The sequence below is a fragment of the Hemiscyllium ocellatum genome, chromosome 9 (assembly GCF_020745735.1).
Source record: "Hemiscyllium ocellatum isolate sHemOce1 chromosome 9, sHemOce1.pat.X.cur, whole genome shotgun sequence".
Taxonomy (NCBI): Eukaryota; Metazoa; Chordata; class Chondrichthyes; order Orectolobiformes; family Hemiscylliidae; genus Hemiscyllium; species Hemiscyllium ocellatum.
In genome coordinates, this window is record NC_083409.1 from 69134543 (window position 1) to 69153715 (window position 19173).

The 19173-nt window shown below is 42.5% G+C and overlaps 1 protein-coding gene across 1 annotated transcript in view; it reads right to left on the bottom strand.

The window, feature by feature from the left end:
- LOC132819087 (metalloprotease TIKI2-like) overlaps positions 1-19173 on the bottom strand; it is a 406884-nt gene that overhangs the window by 172432 nt on the left and 215279 nt on the right. Inside the window, exon 4 of the mRNA XM_060830444.1 lies at positions 140-314. Coding sequence (XP_060686427.1) covers positions 140-314 — 175 coding nt within the window. The remainder of the gene's footprint in view (positions 1-139; positions 315-19173) is intronic.

A 19173-nucleotide genomic window follows, 5' to 3' on the forward strand; every position in this document is an offset into this window, starting at 1 on the left:
CAAGAGAGATCGTTATGAAAGGAAGAGGTTTGCTTTCTATAGAAATTCCTGATTATACATCTTTAAAAAAAGTGACAAAGTGCTTTATACTATCTGGATGAGGCAAAGCCCCTGAGGGACAATAGATCACTCTACATACCTGCTCCAAATGCAAAGAAAAAGCTTTTATCTGGATTTGCCTCCAGAAGAGCTGTCACCCTTTTGCCCATTCTTTCATTCCTCTTGTAGATTAACTCCTGGCGGAAATAGTTGTCTATCTCCTGAGCTGTCACCTGCTCATGTGGCGGGAGGGTGGTGTTGATAAAGTTAGGCATCTGTGAGAAGAACAAGCCAAGTGATTATTATTTTAAGAATGGCTCCTAGATATATGTGACACAGGATTACAGTTTCTCATGCTTTACTGTCGAGATAAGACAGATTTATTTAAATTGAGCTGAGGTGCAATAATCACTCAGTTGTTAAATCAAACTGATAAACCAGACACACTCAATGTTTGACTGCATTTTAGACTTATTTCTGTTTTGTACACATTATCCAAAAAGCAAAATATTATTTGATTGCCAATATACAGGCTCAACAAATTCAACAAGATCAGTCATCAAGTAATGTATCTGAGAATTAACTCTTTCCTTTGCTGAGTTAGCGGATCTCTGCTGCTGGAATGATTTGAGGCATTACATTTGGCTCTTTCTGGCAATGTATATTGGTGTGGTCAATCAATAAAGACAGGAAAGTCCTGTCTGTGATTTTCCCAACAGACAAAGCTGTAATACTCAAGTCACTCATTCTGGAATAATGATTACTTTGGCAAGTTGAGATAGAGTAACTGGTGTCCTTCATACTGAATTCGAAATACGCAATGCCATAAAGACTGGAAGGGAACAGGAGAAAACAAAGCGCAAAAAAAGTGGAGAAAAAAATTAAAGCAAGATGTAATGTGAAAAGCAAATACATGGAGGTGGGGTGGTCAGCATTGGCAAATTTGCAATTTTTGATTTCTGAAGAGCTGGGGACAATATTCCTGAAATTTTCATTGAAGGAAGTCTGGAAAGTTTTCATGATTCAGTCCATTACAACAGTGATTACACATCAGAAGTACCATTTTGGTTGTAAAAAGCACTTTGGGATGCCTTGATATCATAGAAGATAAGAAATAATTGGAAAGATTTCTTCATTTAGAACTGGACAAAAATCAATGATACTTTATTCATAAAAAAACCAGCACACTGCTTTTTCAGTGTAACATTTCCTTTGTGCAATCATGTAAAGCAGGTCATAGTTTGGCCACCAGTTTCATATCTGTTCCGATTTTTGTTTGCAGCAACTTGCTCCAAAATCAAGAGATCTACTGAACATTTATTGGTTCATTTAATGCCTATTTTATGTGATTGCACAAAATCAATATTATACCTAATCTGTCTTAATGGACAATCCTATAGAGTCAAGAAAATTCTTCCAAGTTATACACATAATTTAAAAAACCACTGTCTTGTTGCTTCTGTATCCATTGCAGAATACTGTTGGTCCTTCTCAGAAGCTATCTTCAGTGCTGTAGACTGCAAATCTTCCGTTTGTGAAGTGGTTTATTTGGAGGCAACTTAAGAGAAACAACCACAAGTCCCCTTTGACAATATTTGAAGAAATTTTGCAAAGTCTCCACAAAGCCACGAACAACCATTTTTCTACCACAGTGCAGAAATGAACCTTGGCCCTCTGCTTACTATCAACTGTAAACCTGCTCCATGATTCTTTAAGTAAAAGGAAAAGCAGATCACATTGCCCCACCCACTACCTATTCCAAACTCTTCATATCCACAGTTCGTCCCTTTTACTTTTACATTCTGCAGCACTGTTGTCTTACTCAGTTTCCACCCTGACACAGAATACAGGGGTATTTAGTAATTCACAATAACACATATTAATTCAGATAACGGAATCATTCAATCAGCTTGAAGCTCACTATCATGCAAATCACAGTTTCTGGCAAGAGACTAAATTTTAATTTCAACACAAATTTCAGAAAAGAAATACTGAGGTACTTTTGAGAAGGCGGTGGCCAAATTGTACAATGCACAGATGAGTTTATCCAGGTACCCAGGACCTTTTGAAAGTAGAGCCGATGGTACTTGTCCAGTGCTGTGAGGTGCCGACTGTAGGTTGTCCAAAGTCTGTGGGAGCACTCCCTAAACCTCTCTGCTAATCCACAGCTTTCCTCATTTAAGATGCTTTGTAAAACTTCTTTGATCAAGCATTTGACCACCAAATTGAATATTTCTTTTCATCATTTGGTGTCAAATTTTGTTCTAGAAGAGTCCCATGAAGTGCCTTAAAAATTTTATCTTATTCAATGCACTATACAAATGCAAGTTGTTATGACAACTGTTATGTGTGCACAGGGATTATAATTGGAAAAAGTGCAAAAGGCAAGTGTACTGACAGGAAGTGTGCACAGGTGGAAGATATTAGAATTTCTTAACTAGATAAAGATGACAGATGCTGGACTGAACTAACCATCAGGCAGTACTCAGATGGAGAAAGATGGGAGAGAAAGTCCCAGGGTGCAGTGCACAGAGGTTAGGGTGGAAACAATCTGGGCTAGAATTTATTTGTGATGGGGGATGAAAGTAAACATTCCTCCAGCCTCTACAAACATCTTGATTAATTCATTGAATGTGGGAGTTACTTGCAAGGCAGATACTTAGTTCCTATCCTAATTGTCCTTGAGACAGGGCATTATACCACCTTCTTGAACCACTGTTTTCTATCCAGTATGTCTACTTTCACATACTCCAATGGGTGTTAGAGATTTGGACATCCTATTGCCTGCATTTCAAAGCACTACAGAAGTACCACCAGCTATACCTTCAGTCTAACAGCAGTATCATCTCCTCAGCCAACACAGTCAGCATAAACTCAAGAACCACTCCAAATCAGCTGTGTTGCAGGAAAAATCATTTGGTTGCCAGACACCACAATGAAACAACTGCACTACTCAGAACTTAACTATGGTAGCAAACTCTGAGGGAGGTCAAAGGAAAAGCTTTACGGGTGAACTCAAAGCATCTCTGAGGAAACCAAACATCCCCAGCGACAGTTTGGGAGTCCCTGGCCTTTGTTCAATCAAAATGGAAATGGTTCATTCAAAAAGGCGCCAAATATATGTGCACTCACCCACATGCACACACTCATATGCACACTCAATCTGTGCATATAATTTTTGCAGAATTACTTTTTTGTTGCACAAAAACTGCATGAATCCATGTAAAACTCTATAAAACTATACAGAGGGTTGGTCAGTCTGACATAGCATTGGGACACAGACAGACCTCACATGTAATGTTTAAAAAGTTGAGCTAACTTGAGAATGTAACTTAGAGGAAGTTCCGGGATTTACATATCAAAGAACAGAAACTAGCATTTCCCATTCTAAAAGATGAAAGTTTAATCTAAATTTGGAGGCGCCAGCGTTGGACTGGGGTGGACAAAGTTAAAAATCAGACAACACCAGGTTATAGTCCAACAGGTTTATTTTGGAATCACTAAGTTTCGAAGCGCTGCTCCTTCATCAGGTGGATGAAGAAGCAGTGCTTTGAAAGCTAGTGCTTCTAAGTAAACCTGTTGGACTCTAACCTGGTGTTATTTGATTTTTAAGTTTAGTTTTCATCTAAGATTGTTTACTATATCACATCTTCATGACGCTGGACTCATTTGGCAATAAAATCTGTGAGCATGATCTTAACCTCCACACCACCTGATGAACGAGTGGCGCTCTGAAAGCTAGTGCTTCCAAATAAACCTGTTGGACTATAACCTGGTGTTGTCTGATTTTTAACCAAATATATTGAGTGACTTTGTCACGAACACATTGTGGCAAAAGTTGAGACTTTGGAGAGTGCACACCAACTCACAACTCAACTACCTGACTCTACAAGCACCACCTGCCCACCATGCAGCCATGTTTGCATGTGGTGCTTTGAATTTATCAATATGTAGGATTACATCAAGCTGCTACTTGATCATTCTTGTAAGAGATTTCTCAATTTTAGTACAACTACTCAGACATTAATGGAGAGACCTTAACAGCTTTGACTGGACAGGGTATACATTTGTCACATCTGGATCAGTGCCAGTTATTTGATTTGATAACTTGATTTATTTAGATTGCTTGTAGCTGTCACATACAGGCAGGATGTAATCCCAGTGAAGAAGGGCTTTACCCATCAGCTAATTACTCAGTGAAAGTCTTTTGTCATTTGTAACGGGGAAGGCTGTCCGTAATGCACTTATGAAGCCACCATTGGCACTTCTCTGGGATTAAGAATGCTGGAGTCAGAAAACCTATCCCTCAAAAGTTGCTGACCAATCAGAGACCAGCTATTTTCATTGTAGGCAGCATTATAAACAAAATGGCCTGCACCAGTAGCAAAAGATCAACAATGGACCCAAGGCTGAAGCTACGTGAGGACAGGATCAGCAGATGGGGAAATCAGAGGCAAAGGCAGGGGTGTGGACTTGTTTTCAATGAACTCCTTCTCCCTATGATGGGTCCCTCAACCAGGTGGAGTGCCTTTAGATGAGGGAGCTCTCCAGAAGCCTACAGTGAACCCCAAGAAGGATTTATTTTCAGGGCAACCTGAAGCAGCACTTTTTCACCCGACTCTGGCTGAACACCAACAGTGGAATAATGCCCTTAATTGGGCAATAATTGTTGATTTGAGAACCTCAATTCGCATCCAGATGGAAAGATAGCCAATCTCACCATCAGACAGGGACGGTCTTTACATTCTGCCCATACTCACATACAGGAGGACCAGCTAAAGCAGGCTGATTTCCTATGGAATTTATTAGCCACCCATATAACTACTGAATATCTTTCAAAAAAACAGCAAAACTTATTGTTTCTGAGCAGCCTGAATTGCTTTTAAGGGTTAGACAATTCAGTGCCTGGAAGATCGACATCTGAAGTTCTCTTTTCCTGCTCTTCCCCTGTTTCCTTTACATTGTAACTGACTTGGAAGCAATACTGTTATAGTTAAACACTGGATGTAAATAAAATTAGGCAGAAATATGGGTGCCCATAATGCCCATCGTGTGCTAATTGACAATTCATCAAGCGAGAAACTGGCAACTAGCAGTTGAATATTTTCCACACCTAGCGCAAAACAGCACCAATTTCATTTTGTCAAATATTTGTTGAAATTATTTCCAAAAAGAGCCAACAAAGTCACAATTAATTTGGAGTTTTATATATACAACATTCTTTCCCTTGTCACTGTTATGTCTACAATAGCTCAAAGAAAATATTACACTGTAAAATTTATCTATCACATCAAGAAAAGACAGTCTCTCCTTCTTCTTTCCAAAGTTTTGGACATTAAACACTAACTTGTTTATTGTCTACCTTATTTCTATTTTTCTTTGAATATGTGTAACATGCAACACCTTCCATAACAAGGCATCCTTCTAGTGATTTATGTTATAATGAATCACCTTTACCAAGAGAGGTCGGGTAATGATCGCAGTAAACCTTGCCACTCAATTATCAAGTTGTTTCCTCCAGCTATTCTCATCAATTTTCCAGAACTCTGCTTCAAAATGTTTAAAAGCCAGGCACCCTTTCCTTCATGATTTATAGCAGATGAAGTTATTATCGTCCCATCAGACCTCAAGGTCAGCCGCAAAGGAATTATAGACATGAAGCTTACCCTTTTACATCAATCGCATATCAAAAGTACTTATCATGTTCCTTCACAATAATGTAATTAACTCATATCATAATCTTTATCCACATTCCTGATCTTATCCTTTCACAAAATTGGATTTGAAAATCTCCTGCTTATAATTATGCAGAAGGCAGGAAGATATTTTACATGTACTATTTATCTAAATGAACCTGCATAAATAAACTGTTCAAATTTTTTCAACACTTTTTCAGGAGGTTTTACAGTTAAACCTGTTTCCTTTATATGAGGCATTCCATTAATATTTGCTTCTGATTTGTTGTTTGATATTTTGAGAGCTTTATCTTTATCCTATTTAGTACTACCATCCACCATCACATATACTGTATCAGTAGGGCAAGGTAATTTGGGTTTTCTGCTTCTACATAACAGTTAGTCCTTGTCTGCTTCACAGGAAATGCCCTTTCCATAATGACATAAACCTCAGACTTGTCTTTTGTTTTAAAATCAAGCCCAGGCCAGGACTTTCATCCAAGTGTCAGGCAGATGGAGCTGAGAGGACTCCAGCTATGTGAACCTCTCCTTTAAAAATGGCTACGCAAGCCTCTGGTTTTCAGTCTGGTGTGTGGGGCGGCAGTGGGGTGGTGGACTAGATCAGCAGCTTGGGACCGGCTACTTCAGAAATAGTGAGGGGTCAGAGGTGAGCCTGCCATGAGTTGGGCAACTCAAGCACATATGAAAAGTGAAAACCGAAAGAACTGCAGATGCTGTAAATCAGAAACAAAAACAGAAGTTGCTGGAAAAGCTCAGCAGGTCTGGCAACACCTGTGAAGAGAAATCAAAGTTAACGTTTCGGGTCCAGTGGCCCTTCCTCAGAACTGATGGTGGTTGGGAAAACTTTGGTTTAAATGTAGGAGATAGGATGGTGGGAGGGGGGGTAAGGAATAAACAAGATGTAGGGAGAGAGCCCAAAGAGAGAAAAGTTCAGTTGGACAGACAAAGGAGTTGCTAATGATCAGGTTGGGAGGGTGAATAGCTGTTAATGGAGACTGTTAGTAGTGTAGAATGGCAGATTGTAACAAGGCCTGGTGTGAGTGATAGGGGTCGAGGACATGGGGAGTTCAGGCCCTAAAATTATTGAACTTGATATTGAATCCAGAGGGCTGCAGGGTCCCCAAGTTGAAAAATGAGCTTGCACTGAGCTTTGCTGGAACACTGCAGCAAACCTGAGACAGAGATATTGGCCAGGGAACAGGGTGATCTATTAAAGTGGTTTGGCAACTGGAAGCCCAGGGTCTTTTTTGTGGGCAGAACATAGATGTTCTGCAAAGCAGTCACCCAGTCTATGCTTCGTTTCCCTAATGTAGAGGATACCGTATTATGAGCAGTGAATACAGTAGACTAATTGTGAGAACTGCTGGTAAAGTGCTGCTTCACCTGGAAGATAGGTTTGGTCCGCTGGATACTGAAGGGGGAGGAGGAAAGTGGCAGGTATGACACCTTTGACAGTTGCAGGGCGAAGTGCAGTAGGGTTGTGAAGGGCGGGGGGGGGCTGTTGTTGAGTGTGAAGGAAGAATGGACCACGGTATTCCAGAGGGAACAGTCCCTGTGGAAGGCGGTCAAGGGAGCTGAGGGGAATGTGTGTTTAGTGGTGGCGGATATGGCAGCTGGTGATCTTCTGGATGTGGATACTGGTGGGATGGTAGGTAAGGACAAGGAGAACCCTATTGCTGTTGCTGGGAAGAGAGGGGGTGAGGCTGGAAGTGCAGGAGATGGGTTGGATCCTGTTGAGGTCAACGGTGCTGGGGAATCCTCGGTTGAGGAAGAAGGTGGACATTGCAAAGGCTCCTTTGTCAAATTTGGCCTCATAGGATTGTGCATGATGGAGACGGAGGAACGGAACAGTGTTTTCAGGAAATAGGGTGCGAAGATGTATAGCCTAGGTAGTGGTGGGAGTTTTGATTAGATTCCCTACAGTGTGGAAACAGGCCCTTCAGCCCAACTAGGCCACACCAACCCTCTGATGAGTAACCCACCCAGGCCCATTCCTTATAACTAATGCACCTAACTCTACGGGCAATTTAGCATGACCAATTCACCTAACCTGCACATCTTTGGACAGTGGGAGGAAACCAGAGCCCCCGGAGGAAACCCACGCAGACACAGGGAGAATGTGCAAACTCCACACAGTCCCCTGAGGCTGGAATCGAACCTGGGTCTTTGGCTCTGTGAGGCAGCAATGCTAACCATTGAGCCACGGTGCTGTAGGTTTATGGGTGGGTTTATAGTGGATATTTGTGGCCAGTCTATCCCCAGAAATGGAAACAGAGATGGCGAGGAAGGGAAGTGAGGAGTCAGGGATCGACCAGGTGAAAGTGAGGGCGGTGGGGAAGTCAGAAGTCTTTTCCAATTCCAAAAAGAAAACCTTTCCAATTCTGGACAAGAGAGGGAAGCAGCTCCGATGATATTGTTGATATATCGGAGAGTTGTGGGTGGAGCCAGGATAGAACTGGAACAAGGAATGTTGCAGGCATAACTGGGGAGGCCCTATCACCACTCCTCTGACCTGCAGAAAATGAGAGGAGTTAATAGAGAAGTTGTCGAGGGTGAGGATGAGCTCAGCCAAGCGGAGGAGGGAGGTGGTGGATGGGGATGGTTCAGGCCTTTGCTCCAGGAAGAAGTGGAGAGCCCTGAGACCATCCTGGTGGGGGGTGGACATGTAATGGAATTGCACGTCCATGGTAAAGAGGAGGTGGCTGGAGCCTGCAAACTCAAAATTCTGGAACTGGCGTAAAGCCTGACAGGAATCACATGTGAAACGTGCTCCATCTGAAAGTTGCATTTGAGAGGCGTTTTATATTTATGTCAAAGCTGTAAATGTTCTTAAATATTAGCTGACCCTGGAATGGATGGTTTATCCTGGGCCTTCGCTGTAGGAGAATTCTTATTGCCGTTGCCTGGTCAAAAGGAACTATGCTGCAAATGTGTTGCTGGTCAAAGCACAGCAGGTTAGGCAGCATCTCAGGAATAGAGAATTCGACGTTTCGAGCATAAGCCCTTCATCAGGAATGAACTTTGGTGCACCACCGAAAAGATGCAATGAATTCTCAAGCACAACCATGGAGATGGTATAGTCTTATTGATGTTATGTGGTGGTGGGAGTTAGCTGGCTACTCAGTGGACGACTGTGAATAGTTCCATGCTGATTACCTCATCCATTTGTCCCTCTTTCCACCCATCAATCAGGGTGTGCCCAAACTTTGACCTGTGACCAGAAATCTAACATCTGCACAGTGTAGCAGTGTAACTAAGAGGGAGCAAGCCAGTGGGGCTGTCAGGGATCACTGACTGAGACAAACCACTTTGAAGGGATACCTACAACACAAGTAGCACAAAGCACTTATGCTGAGCCACTCTCTCCACCACATTGTTATCGGTATTTATTATTGAAATGATGAAAATGGTTGGTACATGTGAATGACAGAAATGTAACTGCTCATCATCTTTTTCACCTTATAGTTTTATTCAAAGAATATCACAGAGGATTAGCATGGGAAAGGTTGCAGCCAGTTGCCCTGTCCTCAGGTGAAGGGGCACAGAGGGATACAACAGTCACTTAACAATCCACCTTACACAAGCAAGAAGCCTAGATACATCATCTGGCTGTGATGATCACAGTTGGAGACCACCAGCATTTGTGGATTCATTGCTGGAAGAAATTCCGAGAAATGTTGCACATTAGCACATTGAGTATCTGGACTCATCCACATAGAAGATCAAGGGAAGGCTCACATCTGCATCCTGCAGAGATAATGTGAGACATCATGCACACCTCTGCTTCAGCATCAAAGCTTGTACTTGTAAGCAGCTCATATAATCTGTGCACCGAAAAGGTGAGACTGGGCACAGTGAAGCGCAGACAACAATGCAACATTCTGCCATGCACTATATAAGGCTCACATTAATTCTCATTCTTGCAGAAAAAAAGTATGTTTTAGAGATGTGCCAGGTGAGGCATAGGGTCAGCCTTCCTGTGGGTCAGCCTTCCTGTGGGTCAGCCTTCCTGAGGGTCAGCCTTCCTGAGGGTCAGCCTTCCTGAGGGTCAGCCTTCCTGTGGACCAAGTGGATATGGTGACCACGAAGTGATGCTAATTGCCAGAAGCAGATGATAATGATTGAGATCACCCTGGCAGATAACAGTAATGATTGAGGCAATGCTGTCACTTCACTGAGTATTATGGAGAATTGCAGAAAAGCAAATACGTGGATGTGTATGCATCATCAATGCAGTGGGAGTTTGGTTGAAGCATTGGTAAGAAGCGTAACATGCTTTCACTGGGGAAAAAGGTTCCACCTAAATAGCTCCTTGATTTTGGCGCACACCTGTCCTGGATCTGTGCAAATTGTCCCATGCCGAGGTTAGATCATTCTTCAGGTCTGAAGATGAACAGCTTCAGTGCTACATCACATTTTACTAATACACACAGGACAAGGTGTCAGTGTCAGAGATATTAGTCCCTCTCAGAGTGAACAGGAAAACTGATTATAGCAGTTGTCCAGTGGGCAGGAATATGGAACCTCAGGAGTCACTGTTTGGAGGACAATATTTGGACAATAAGCAATAGATGTCTGGATATCTGGTGAAATTCCTGAGATGATGAAAGCTCACACAGAATCAAATAAGTACTTTTGCTGTCATGAACTTGTGGGTTTAACTGCATGAACTCTGGCCATTGTCAATCTTCTGGAGAGACATATGCAGCAACACTCAGGGTGGAGCAAGTGCAGTGTCTCAATCAGGAAAGAGTGAAATCTCCCCCAGTAGCTTGGAACACCGCACTGCCTGGATCTATATCTTATCCAAAATTCACAAACCTGACTGCCCCAGCCGACCCATCGTCTCAGCCTGGTCCTGCCCCACTGAACTTATCTCCACATACTTTGACACTGTTCTGTTCCCCTTGGTCCAGGATCTCCCCACATACATTTGAGACACCACCCATGCCCTCCACCTCCTCCATGACTTTCAGTACCCTGGCTCCCTATGCCTTACCTTCACCATGGACACCCAGTACCTATACACATCTATCTATCATGATGAAGTCCTCCAAATCCTCCGTTTCTTCCTCTACTGTCGACCCAACCCATACCCTTCACCGACACACCCATTCAATTGGCTGAACTGGTCCTCACTCTCAACAATTTCTCCTTCAAATCCTCCGACTTCCTCCAGACTAAAGGAGTAGCCATGGGCAGCGGCGTGGGCCCCAGCTATGCCTGCCTCTTTGTCCGCTACACCGGCACCATTCCCACCTTTTCCTCCGCTACATCGGTGTTACATCGTGCTCCCACGAGGAGGTTGAACAGTTCATCAACTGCACAAACACCTTCCACCTTCATCTCAAGTTCACCTGGACCATCTCAGACACCTCCCTTCCTGGATCTCTCCATCTCCGATGACCGACTCAGTATGGACATCTACTTCAAACCCACTGAGTCCCACAGCTACTTGGACTACACCTTTGCCTACTCTACCTCCTGTAAAAACACTATCCCCTACTCCCAATTTCTTAGCCTCCACTGCATCTGTTCCCTGGAGGACCAATTCCACATTAGAACATCCCAGGTGGCCTCCTTCTTCAAGGACAACATATTCCCCTCTCACATGGTCAGTGATGCCCTCCAGTGTATCTCCTCCACTTCCCGTACCTCCGCCCTTGAACTCCATCCCTCCATCACCTTCCACCCCACCAACCTCTGAATACAATGCCTCATCCTCTGCCATTTCCACCACCTACAAAACAGACGCCACTACCAGGGATATATTTCCCACCCCAGCCCTTTCTGCATTCCGTAAAGATCATTCCCTCCGTGACTCCCTTGTTTGGTCCACGCTCCCCCCACCAACCCACCCTCCACTCCCAGCAGCTTCCTTTGCCACTGCAAGAGGTATGAAACCTGTGCCCACATCTCACCCCCTCACCCGAAGCCCCAAAGGGTCCTTCTACATCTGGCAGTGATTTTCCTGCACCTCCACACATTTCATTTACTGTGTCTGTTGCTCTCGATGTGATCCCCTCTACATTGGGGAGAAAGGACGCCAACTTGCAGAATGTTTCAGAGAACATCTCTGGGACTCATGCACTAAACAACCCCACCACCCTGTGGCCGAACATTTCAACTCCCCCTCCCTTTCCGCCAAGGACATGCAAGTCCTGGGCCTCCTCCACTACCTAACTCTAGCCACCTGATGCCTGGAGGAAGAACACCTCATCTTCCACCTTGGGACCCTCCAACCATATGGGATCCATGTGGATTTCACCAGTTTTCTCATCTCCCATCTCCACCTTATCCCAGATCCACCTCTCCAACTTGGCACCGCCCTCTTGGATTTTCCTATCTGTCCATCTTCTTTCCCACCTATCCACTCCACCCTCAGCTCCGACCTATCACCATCGTACTCCAATTTCATCCACCTATCGCATTCCCAGCTACCTTCCGCCCAGCCCCACCCCACCATTTATCTCTCCCTTCTCCCTTGGGCCTTCCCCATATTCCAAATGCTTGAAATGTCGATTTTCCTGCTCCTCAGATGCTGCCTGACCTGCTGTGCTTTTCCAGCACCACATCTTTTGACTCTGATCTCCAGCATCTGCAGTCCTCACTTTCTCCAAATAGCCTTGAGCAGTTCACTCAAAACATGAACGCTGTTATCTCTGGAACACACAGGGAGCTGTATAACCTAGACAGAGAAGTTGCACTGTTGGCAAAGACATTGTTGAATGAAAAACTGCTGTGCGCCAGCAGCCAGCACGATCAATCTCAACCAAAGGCTCACCTTGGTTTATAGGGGTGTCTGAGGAGGATAAAAGTACAAAGAACTCCCAAACATTTTCTTCCTACCTCTCCAGTACCTCTTCAATAGCCACATGTGCTGGTGCCCACAGCTGCCCATGTAGGGATGCAGAGACCTCAGTCTGAAGGAAGTCCAAAATGGGTGCCAATGACCATGCACCTCACTGTTGTAAATTAATTTATAGTGAGAGCGGGCAGCCTGCTTTCACCTGCCTGGATGTAACAATGATTTGGGGAGGGCACCTTGGCACTCATTAGCAGTGTGAGAGACAACAGGGCATCATCTCACCTACAGCACCAATGGGTCCACCTCGGGCCCACTTTTCACATTGTGTAGATCACGTCTGAACACTCTTGAATGTATTTACTTGCACTTGTACATGCTTTGGTCTATGCTCAGCTGAGCTCAGAAGAAATGATAAAATTAAGAAAGTGCTTCTTATCAGTATTAACAAGGTGTGCATCCAGATCTATCTTGACATGTTGCCAACAATGTGGCCATATTTGAGAAACTTTGAACGGACTCTTCTTTGTTGAATCACATAAGAATCCATAAGTCAAAGGTTCAAGTATCCAGATGCTCTTTGAATTGTTCTTCATTCGTCTAAACTTGTCTTTAAAAAATTAGGAACCACACAAACAGCAAGCGCATCTGAAGCATGAGTGATGGATGTGGGGCATTTATTGCACTGCAGTGCTCCATTCTGGTGTAGGAGTACGGAGGCAAAGTATTGTCTAGATAACATTGGTTCTCTATTATTACCAGTACTTTGTTAATATTTTTAATGTAGGTCACAGGATGTGCTTTGCATGTTAAGTAGATGTATATGAAAACCAGGAACTTTGCGTGTAGTTACATTCCAGAGAAAAGGACTACTGGCCAGAATGGAGTTGCAAAACTTCGTTCAGAGAGTTCTTCTCATGGAATGGTGCAGTTGTGCATATTTTATTCATTCAGGAATATGAGCTTCACTGGCTGGAACCGTTTTTATTGCCTATGCCAGGTGGCACAAACGGTGCTGAATATTGCGGCGTCATCAGTGAACAGCCTCATTCCTGACCTTATGACAGGGAGAAGGTCATGAATGAAGCAGTTCAGGATGGTTGAACCGAGGACACTACCCTAAGGAAGTCTGGCAGAGATGTCAGAAAGCAGTGGATGGAGAATCTTTAAATATTAATAGAGCCGAAGCAGACATATTCTTGATTACCAAAGGCATGAAAGATTACTGGGGGGGTGTGCAGCAAAGTAGAGCAGAGATTAAAATCAGATTAGTTGGGTTAGTACTGAATGGCAGGAAAGGCTCAAAGAATGACCTACTCTTGTTCCTTGTCCATATGTCCTGGAGCTGAGATGACTGTCATCCAACAACTGTCTTTCTTTGTATTCGATATAATGACAATCAAAAGAGAATTTTCTGCAATTCCCTGTCATTCTAATTTTGTCAGGACTTATTGATCCACATTCAAACAGTGTAGCTCTGGTGTCAGGCCTGCTCCACCATTCAATAAAGATGATGTCTGAGCTTCTTACTCTATATTCCCATCTACATTAAGAAGCTTTCGCGCCCTTGGGTATCAGGAATCCATCGACCTGTGCCTTAAAAATATTCAAGGAATCTACTTCCACTGCCTTTCAAGGAAGAGTTCCAAACACTTTCATGCATCTGTGAGAAAGAAATTCTCTCCTTTTCTGGCTTACATGGCCAACCCCTTATTTTGAAACAGTGACCCTCAGTTCATGATTCTCACACAACAGGAATACAAAAACTGTCAAGTGGCCTCAGAATCTTATTTTTAATCATCTTATCTCTTACTCTTCTAAACTCCAGCTTATCCATCTTTCCAAATAAGACACTTGTCCAATTCAGGTATTTGTCCAATAATGCTTCTTTGACTACATGCAACACACTTGCATCCTTTCATAAATGAGGATACTAATATAGTACACAGTATGTTAAACGTGCAATAATCAATGCCATGTATGGCTTGCATAAACTTCCTAGTTTTGTATTCAATTCCTCTTGCAAACAACAATACATTCTTTGAGCTTTCCTAATTACTTTCTATATCTGCACACTAAACTTTCATGATTCGCGCACCAGAACACCCAGGTCCTTTTGCATCTCGGAACTTTGTAATCTCTCGCCATTTAGATAATGTGCTTCTTTTTAATCTTTCCGCCAAAATGGACAATGTCAGATTTTCCCACATTATACTCCATTTGCCAAATTTTTATTCACTCATCTAACCTATCTAAATCCCTTTGAAGCCTCCCTATGTATTGTTCACAATTTACTTTCCAACTTATATTTTAGTCACCGGCAAAATATGATAACCACACCTTTGGTCTCCTAACCCAAGTCACTTACATAAATTGTAAAATATTGAGGCCCCAGCATTGACCCTGTGATGCACCACTCATTATATCTTGCTAACCAGAAAATGACACATTTATACCTACTTGGTCCAATTGCAATTTCAAAAGTAGTTTAGAGGGCTGCAAGTCTGTTTGGTACTTCCCACCCCAAACAATTATATGAGTTCAGCTAAAAAAAGCTCACAAAGCTTCTACAGATACAACTGCTGATCACCACCAGCACTCCCCATTTTCTCAGATAGGAGAAACATCCTTTCTGAATGTGCTCAATTAATGTTCACTGTTTCACAGAAGTTACAGTTTGGCTGTGAGAGTGGATGTTTCTTGCAAATTGTCTGTTCTGCAGTGCTATTGTATAGCAGTAACTTTTGTTGGAGTATTTCTGTCTATTCAGGCCCCCCTAAAGCTCCTGGCTTCCCAGCTGCAGACTTCAAAGGCCCCCCAGGCTGCTTCTGAACTCACTCTCTGAGGGCAGTTAAGCATATGGATGGCAATAGAGACTGTGATTCATACTCACTGATTCTAGCTCGAAGTCATGCAGTGTTCCAGTGTTACAGCCAACTGGGTCAGCCTGGAATAAGTTCAGGTTTACTCAACCTCATGAAATCACTACTTTATGATATATAAAAAATAATAAATAAATGGACTTTTTAGTTTTCTTTTAAAACATCAGAAACCTTTCGCCACAAGGAACACCATGTTATAACCGTACAATTCATTTCTTCTCAATAAGCCAAGCGCTCTAATCTCGTCCACTGAATAGTCAGTTCTTTGGCAGCACAAAAGGTTAAAAGTCAGACAATCAAGTCATTTAAAATGTAACTTTATGTACAGAAAATGACAAACTGTCGACAATAAATGCCTCCATAATATTTTGAAAAGATAATTTAGAAGGTCCCATTATATTTCCACAATATTTTACAATCATTTTGTTCTATGGGAACACAATTTCTGTGTAAATGAACTTACCCCAAACAAGACAATGTCGAAGTAGCTTTTTTTTGTAATTCCAGGTAATTAAAAAGGTTATAAGCATTTAAGTAATTACCTAGTAAATGTAGGCATCTTTAAGGTTGAACTACTTCATGAGAAAAGCAAATTAGCAAAGCCATCATTACAGCACTAAAAATAATTCATTGAAACAACAAAAGCACTCCCACCAATTCACAAATAACATCAGATTTACCTACACTGGCTATTTTCTGATCTCACAGCAAGTTGGAATAACCCAATATGGTTTCAACACCAAAACATCCTGCCCATCCTATTTATCTTATACCATCTCCCCAAAGAAGAAATCACCTAAATTCCCCCACAGTGAAAACATCTATAGCACCATCCTTAGAGTCATACAGTACAGAAAAGGCACTTCAGTGACACTGCCACCTACACTACTCCCACTTTCTCTCACTAGGTCTTTAGCCTTGAATGCTGTGACACTTCAATGTTCATTAACTGCTTATAAAGTTGCCAGGTTACCCACTTTAACTACCCATCGCGACTGCACCACCTTCTGGGTGAAACACTTTTTTCTTCAAATCCCCTCTAAAACCTCTTTTATGTACTATCTTGTCCTTGACTCTTCAACTGAGGGGAACAGTTGCTTTCTTTTCAACCTGTCCATGCCCATATAATCTGATACACGTCAATCAGGCTTCCCCGCAACATTTTCTACTCCAAAGAAAACAAACCAAACTTCTCCATCCTTTCTCCATAGCTGAAATGGTCCATCCCAGACAACATCCTGGTGAATCTCCTCTGCATCTCTGTCCAACGCAATCATCCTTCCTGTACGATGGTAACCAAACTTGCATAAAGCACTCCAGCAGTGCCATGGCCAAAGTTCTGTGCAGCTCTGATATAACAATCTCTGTTCTTATAACCCATGCCTCACCTGATAAAGGAGAAAGTGAGGACTGCAGATGTTGGAGATCAGAACTTAAAAGTGTGTTGCTGGAAAAGTGCAGCAGGTCAGGCAGCATCAAAGGAACAGGAACATTTTGGGCATAAGCCCTTCTTCAGCTGCCTGACCTGCTGCGCTTTTCCAGCAATACATTTTTAAGTTCACCTGATAAAGGCCAGCGTTCCAGATGCCTTCTCAACTATGCTATTAACCTGTCCAGTCACTGTTAGGGATGTGTGGACAATCACCCTAAGATCCCTCTGTTCTTCTGAGTTTCCTAGTATGCTGCCAGTCATTGAGTATTCTGTTGCCTTGTTACTTCTTCCAAAATGCATCTTCTCACACTTTTCAGGGTTAAGTTGTATCTGCTACCAATCTGCCCACCTACCCAACCTGTTTGTATTTTCCTGGAACTCAAGACTTTCCTTCTCACTCTCAACACTCAATCAATCGTTGTGTCATCCACAAACCTACTTTATCATCACCACCCCCAGCATATTCTCATCAACATCATTTATGAATGCTGGATAATGTATAGCATTTTTAAGTAAGTCACCCTAAAAAGATATGGAATTCAGCAAATGAAGTCAGTTCAAGGAAATAATAAAAGTTAATTTATTCCAATAGCTTAGACCCAGTCTTAAATATCAATTTTGAATGAAACTATTTTCAATTACCCCACAATTATTTATTGCTGTTTCACAATGTCTACAACTCACAATATCTATTCTGGAATTTACGTTGTATCAATAATTACTGAAGCCACATATAAGTATCTATAGGTTGAAGAAATAGTTGTCAAATAACAGAAATTGTTTGCTGGATTTTTAAAAAAAATTCAGTCATGGGATGTGAGCATCACTGCTATCCTTAATTCCCCTTGAGATGATGGTGGTGAGCTGCCTTCTCGAACCATTGCTGTGCATGGGATATAGGCATACCCACAGTGCTGTCAGAGAGAGAGAGTTCCAAGATTTCAACATAATGAAAATGAAGGAAAGACAAAATTGTTCCAATCCCAGTCAGGACAGTAAGCGGCTTGGACTGGATCTTGCCGGTGGTGGGGTTTCCCTTTGTCTGCTTCCCATGTTGATCTAAGTGGTAGATGTTGTAGGTTTAGAAAGTTGTTGATGTAGCGACAGCAAGCTGCTGCAGTGCATCTCATCACTGGTTCACATAGCTGCCGTGCTGCAGTCGTGGTGAAACTAATGAGGGTTTAATGTGGTTAACTGGCTGCCAATCAAGGCGTAATCAACGAGGTAAAAACAATGACTGCAGATGCTGCCAATGATTTGGCTGCACTTTGAATGCTGCCTGAACTGCTGTGCTCTTCCAGCACCACTGATCCAGAATCAAGGGGTAATGTTGAGCTCTATGCATGTCACCGGAGCTGCTCTCATCAAGTAAATAATTTCTGGGAATTTGCCACAGAATACCTGACCTCTGCTCTGCAGTCATAGTATTTATGTGGTTTGTCCAGCTAAGCCTTTGGTCATCAGTGATCTCAGGTCATTTCTGGTGGGGGGATTTAGTAATAGTAATAACATTTATAGTCAATAATTCTTGGTTACACATGCTTTTGTTAGAGATCATCACTGAGAGGCATTTTGTGGCACAATTATTATTGTCACTTAATAGCCTGAATGTCGTCCAGGTCTTAATGGATATAGGCATGGATTACTTCCATATGTGTGGGAATTTGAATGCAACTGAATACTGTAAAATCATCAGTGAACATCCTCACTTCTCACTCCTGACCTTATGGAAGGAAGTCAGTGATGAAGCAGCTGAAGATGTTGGGTTTAGGCCCCTATCCTAAGGAACGTTTGCACCAGTATCCTGGAACTTGTCAATTTTCTAAATCATCAATTTCACTGCTGTACTGGAACAACTGGGCTAGAGATCTAAAAATAATGGAACAGAGGTCTTCAAACATTATAGTTGGAATGTTGTCTGGACCATAACTTTCGCTATATCCAGTCCACCCAACTCTTTTTGATATCACATGTGGTGGATAGACTTGGCTGAAGAGTGGTACTTACAATGCAGCGGACTTCAGCAAGAAGCCAGCATGCGTCATGCAGCCAGCACATCTGGCCGAAAATTTGCAAATACTTGACTTTTGTTCATTTGGTGGGCTCTGTCACTGGAAACCTGAATGTTCATGAAGGCTCAAATTTTGTGGACAACATTTTGGTGATTTATTTTCAGTCAAAAAGAATATAATTAGTTGCTATATCTGACTCAAAGCAATTTTACATTGCATGGAATCATAGAGATGTACAGCATGGAAACAGACCCCTCGGTCCAACCCGTCCATGTCGATCAGATATCCCAACCCAATCTAGTCCCAC